This window comes from Diceros bicornis, unplaced genomic scaffold, assembly GCF_020826845.1.
Source record: "Diceros bicornis minor isolate mBicDic1 unplaced genomic scaffold, mDicBic1.mat.cur scaffold_181_ctg1, whole genome shotgun sequence".
NCBI classification, from domain to species: domain Eukaryota; kingdom Metazoa; phylum Chordata; class Mammalia; order Perissodactyla; family Rhinocerotidae; genus Diceros; species Diceros bicornis.
In genome coordinates, this window is record NW_026691078.1 from 434,113 (window position 1) to 440,112 (window position 6,000).

General features: G+C 41.8%; 1 protein-coding gene across 1 annotated transcript in view; it reads right to left on the reverse strand.

Annotated features, from left to right (window-relative positions):
* The window catches only part of LOC131402600 (phosphorylase b kinase regulatory subunit beta-like), a 92,736-nt gene extending 87,376 nt beyond the window's left edge, over positions 1 to 5,360 (reverse strand). The window contains 1 exon segment of the mRNA XM_058537259.1: positions 5,312 to 5,360. Coding sequence (XP_058393242.1) covers positions 5,312 to 5,319 — 8 coding nt within the window. The 5' untranslated portion in view covers positions 5,320 to 5,360.
* Positions 5,361 to 6,000: the final 640 nt, after the last annotated feature.

A 6,000-nucleotide genomic window follows, 5' to 3' on the forward strand; every position in this document is an offset into this window, starting at 1 on the left:
ACAGCAGCCTTGGTGACTAAACCCCAGCCCAGCGAGAGAATGTCCCAGCTGATGCCAGCAGGGATAGATGATGACACCCAGGATCATGTGCTCTCCCTGCCTTACCTTAGCACCACTTAGAGGAAAAAGAACATTTCAATATATAGGGGGAAGTTGAAGCCAGGTACCTGAGGGATACTGTACATGTTAAGCCAATTTGCTATTTTTTCCTGTTTAATTTGAGGGGTGATTCAGGGGTCTCGAGGATTTGTGAGCTTGTTTTCTAGAGGATTTATGAGCTTGTTTTGCAGAACAAAGAGAATGTCTTTGGGGAGGTTGTGATCACAAGATGGCTGGCCCTCAGCAGCTGGTGGAGCCCAGAAGTCAGATTGCCCCCGGGCGTATTGGGAGTGAGCCCTTCTTCCCTGAAGCTCCTCCTGCCCAGCCCTTTAGCTCTATAAAACCCCCTGCTTTCTGTTCTTGGGCAGGGGGATTTGAGCAAACCCAGGCTCCCACCTACTCGTTTCGGCCAATTCAAATAAATCTTTCTCCATCTCCAAGCACTGATGTCTCAGTATTTGGCTTGCTGGGCATCGGGCACACGAACTGGAGATTGAGAGGTTCAGTATCAAAGTGACTCCTGAAACGACTGAGATTGTTCCCACCAATAGATGGATTGGGCATTCATAATAGATATTAATTTCAGTTATGGAAAAATAAATGTGTATTTCTTGCACATCTGAGTTTGTAGACCTGGGTATTAATATCACCCTACGGTTCACGGGGAAAAAAACCCCTGAGATTCAGACATTTGTCCAAGATCATACAGATATTCAGTGATGGTGTCTGGGTTTGAAGCCATGATGTCTGAATCCAGAGTTCAGTCTTTTGAGTATTGGATATATAAAAATTTTACAAACATAATGGGAATGGTGTGACATTAAAAAGGTAACCTGCCTCAGTATCATTTCTTCCAGAAGTTGTGTCCTTTCTGTGTATCCCTGGGTCACCAAGAAAAGGCACAAACGTATCTGGATCGTAGCACTGTCCTATAGAACTATAATTCAAGCTAAATATATAATTTCAAATTTTCCAGCAGCCACAGTTTAAAAAGTAAAAAGAAACAGATAAAAATAAATTTTCATAAAATATTTCCTTTAAAAAATATCCAAAATATTATTATTTCACCATGTAATCAATATTTTAAAATTTCAAATAAACTATTTTACATTTTTTTACACTAAATCTCTAAAATCTGGTATGTATTTTTTTAATTGAGGTATAATTGACATATAACATTATATTAGTTTCAGGTGTACAACATAATGATTCGATATTTGTATATATTGCAAAATGATCACCACAAAAGTCAACATCTGTCACTACACACAGTTATAATTTTTTTTCCTTGTGATAAGGACTTTTAAGATCTATTCTCTTAGCAACCTTCAAATATGCAATACAGTGTTATTGACTATAGTATCTCATGTGTATTTTATCCTGACACCACATCTCAGTTCAGATTAGCCACATTTCAAGTGCTAAACGGCCACATGTGGCTAGTGGCTACCTTTTGGACAGTACTGGCCCAGATAAAACAGAGTAAGGGGGTGATTCCAATTCATCACAAAGGATTACTTTATGACCCCAATTCATGGCGTCCCCAGGCGCTCCTTCCTCCACAAAGAGCTGCGGGAAGCACAGCCCTCCTGTCTGTCTGTCCCAGAACTTTACCTTCCTTTGAAAAAAGTCTCAAAATTCTCAGGCGTCAAGCTAGCATTTTCTTTTAGTAACACAATTTTCATTTAACTTTTTCTTCTCTCACTTTTATGAACAGCCTTATTGAGGAATAACTGGCATACAAAAACTTACTTTAGTGAGAAAACATTTATTTCGTTTTAGTAAGAACAAAAGTTTATCAAGCTTTTACTACCTGTCCTGTACTGTCCTAGCTTTTATTAATCTAAGTGAAATCTTGCAACCTATGAGTAGGTACTACCAGTATTATCTATCCCATTTCATATATAAGGAAATTGAGGCTTAGCGGACTAAGGCCACTTGTCAAGGTGATTCAGCTAGAAAGAGTGGACACCTGAATTCAAAATCAGGCAGGCTGCCTCCACTGAGCAATACTGCCTTCAAGGTACCTAACTGTAAATATCAGAAGGAGGTAGGTTTGTATTATCACACCATAAAATGCTAGAGGCAGAGGTGAGGAGGTGCTAGGAGCATTTTAATATAATTACCAAGAGACATAGAAGAAACAAAAAAGTCTTTATGCAGATTTCTGGCTAGTCAAGCTAATCTCTCTTTAGATAACACCTATTTACTTATTATAGGCATGTGACTCTTCAGTCTTTTGCAACCTTAATATTTGTAAACAATGAGCTTTCCATAATAATTCTGCATAAGGTTTGCTGAGCACATTACACAGTAGAAATACTTAATGAAACAGAATAGTGTTAGAGCACCTAATTTTTAGTATTATGCTCTCGTGGTACATTCAAGAACGTTTGAAACTATACTCAGAGTTTCCATGAGATGTATTCTCCCTTCAAGACCAACTGCTAGAATAGTTTAGAAGCATGAGGACTGCCAGCATTTTCCACCTAAAGATGTTCCTTTCCCTTAACCTGGCACCACCACCCACTATCACCTTTGGCACCACTAATGAATATGGAGAGAACCCCCCTTGAGCCTAAGTTGCATTCTTCCTAGACTCAGACATGTCTGAGCATTTCTGGCAAACAGATAAATCAGAGCCACAAGGAATCGAGGGGCGGGGCGGGGGTGGTGGTGGTGGCGGGTGCCTTTAGGCAAAGAAAGAAAGAGAACTGAAGCTCATTGTTTCTTCTATTAAAAATGTCCTGGGTAAAGAGTGAGAGGAGTAACATTAGGCGAGTGTGGCTCGTCACAATCAGTGCCTAATATCAGGCGAGTGTGGCTCATCTTGTTCTATGACTTCCCCTTCCTCCTAGGGCCCCACCTTCCCTCCCTCCAGGGACCTGGGCCAGATCCTGAGGGGAGGAGCATTTACAGAAATGGAGGAGAGCTGCCTAGCTCAGAGGTCTGAGAAATATTGGGCACCCAAATCAGCACTGCTTTGGAACCTTTGAGAGACAATGAAACAAAGGTAGGAATTTTCCCCACTTGGAGAAGAAGCCAGTGCAGACTTAAGAAATCAAAGTACAGAGTGAAGCCTTGGCATAACCTGAGCTCCAACACACCAGCAGTGTTGGGGACATTTCCAGCCACAGAGCAAAGCCCCAGTGACCTCAGCTCGCCTCAACGTGGCAGGGGCAACATCCTCACAGCCACACGTTCATCAGCAGCCTACACCCACGCTGACAGGCAGCACCAGGCAGCCTACATACCCCCAGAGTCTGGCATAAAGGAAGGAAAATGTTTGCCCGGCGGCTGAGTGAGCTGAATGGGAGCACTTATGGGAATTTATGGGAACTCCCAGAAATAGTTGGGATGGGGATACCTGGAGGCAGCTGGAGGTTCCACAGAGAAATAATCCATGTGTTGCTAGCCTAATTTTATTGCTAGCTTTGTGTAGTGTAGGCACGGGTTATACATGCACTGTGCTGTCCTGCTACCATTTCTCAGACTCCAGCTCATGGTAAGTGTTCAACGATCGCTCAATTATTTGTTCCTGACCTCAGGAAAGAAAATAACATGTCAGCAGAGAACAGGCAAGGGAGATCACTGTCTGGGGGATGCCAGGGAAGGAATGGGCACCAGGATGAATTACTGGATGGTGTCTGATGACCCATCCTACAGGAACACACTTCCTGGCAATGGCGGATCCGGATCCTGGACCTATAACAAATGCGGAATGGACGGCTCCCCTTTAGTCAATTTAGTCAATGGTATTTTGGCAATTAATTATTACCAATACAAGTGATCATGTATACATGTAACACAAGTGATCATACCAACATATGATGGTATCCAACAAATCGAAAGTTTAATAGGAATTTAATTGCTTTATTGAGAAGTTTTTTTTTTAATGTCTTACATTTGCTTTAATAGGAATTTATCTCAGTTACTCAGTCCTATAACTGAGCAAGAAGTGAGTCACATTGTTTCAGGAATTCAAATCACGTTGCACAAATAAATGGAAAAATGATTCATCCTTTCAGATTTCCCTAAACAAACTATAGCCGAGCTGCCAGTAGGACTAACACCAGGAGCATTTCTCAGCAAGAGGGCGCCAGAGGCTGACATTCTTCATATAATCTGCCTAGAGCCAGTGAAGATTTCAGAGTCTGATGACAAAGTTAAAGGAGCAAAGGAGTCAAATATATAAAAGTGATAGGCAGATGTATCTGGTTCACAGGCTTGCTTTATGCTAATGATTAAATAGTACTGAAATCTCCATAGTTGGTTCAGGATGTTAAATATGTAAATAGCAACATCTGAGCAAGGGAGATAGTGGTATCTTTCTACTTGAAATTGCCTTGCTGAATACAATGGGGTTTTTGTTAATGAATTAATTTTAACAGGCTTTTCTCCACGTAAAAGAAAACTCGGGGTGGTATTTCAATTATCAAAATCATTGGTACATATCCTTTTATGCAATGGCCAAATTGTTACACAAAACAATAGAAAGCATAACGAGGTATCTACTGTGGCATAAGTCATTGTTAATTTGCTAAGCAAGGCCAATTTTAAGGATTTGGGTTTTGAAATGAAGCTGTAATGTAGGATACAGAGAGAGGGTTTTAGAATAGTCAAGTATCAAAAGAGAGAGCAGCCAAGTTGTTTTTAAAAGGGGGAGAAAGGCAAAAATATGATCCAAATTACAATAGAAATAGATTTTAAAAATAAATGTTTTTTAACAGAGAAAAGAAAAGGTCAATGGTCCTGAGGAACTAAGAGCAGGAAAATGTCAAGCTGAGGACTCTTCTGACAGAGGCACACAGCACAGCTTTATTCAGATCACTCAGCCTCTCACACCTGTAGTGCTCTTACGAGTAAACAGAAACTGTGTTAATGAGTTACATTCTTTCATCATACCCTGTGTTTCTCCTTTCGGCACTTAAAATAGTAACCTGAACACCACACCCTTTATTATGGAAGAGTGGGGTAGCAGAGTTCATAGTCCTAAAGTCTTGTTTTGAGCCAATCAAGCAGACACACAGAATTCAAAAGAACCAACAAATAGCTCAGGTTAGAGCAACAAGTTCCACTCAGAACCCATCAGGCAGTGGAAACTTGAAATGGACTCTGTCACATTCATCTCTCAGTATGTTAGTTATCTCTTGCCACATAATTAATTACCCTAATACACAGCGATTTAAAACAACATAGATTGATTACTCACAGTGTCATTGGGTCAGGAATTCAAGAGAAGCCCAGCTGGTGCTTCTTGCTCAGGGTCTCATGAGAGCCTGAGCAGTCACGATATCAGCGTGACCAGGCTGTAGTCATTTGCAGGCTTGACTGAGGCTGGAAGCTCCACCTCCAAGATTGCTCGTTTGCGTGGTTATTGGAGGGGCCTCAGTTCCTCCCCTGTGGGCCTCTCCACAGAGCTGCTTGAGTCTTCACAACATGGCAGCCGGCTTCTCCCCGACAGAGTGAGCCAAGAGAGCCAGGCAGAAGCCACACATCTCTCATGACCCAGACTCAAGACACACTCAATCATTCCACGATATTCTCTTAGTTCCACAGGTCAGCCCTTTCCAGTGTGGGAGGAGACCACATAAGGACATGAATACCAGGGGGCTAGACTCACTGGGGACTATCTTGAAAGCAGGTTACCATATCCAGCTCCTCCAGTGTTCTAGATACTCATGGCATTCCCATATGGCCAACCTAGATGTAGGCAGAACAATATTTCTGCCAAGGGCCCTTTTCTACCTCCTTCCTCTCACAGCCTCTATGATTCTCTTTATAGCCTTTTTTCCTCACTCTCACCCTCTTCAACCAGACCCTCATAGTCTCTCACTGGGTCTCTTCTTTGTCAGCTTCTTTATGTTCCATTGCCAAATTGTTCCAGAGATTTTCATTGCT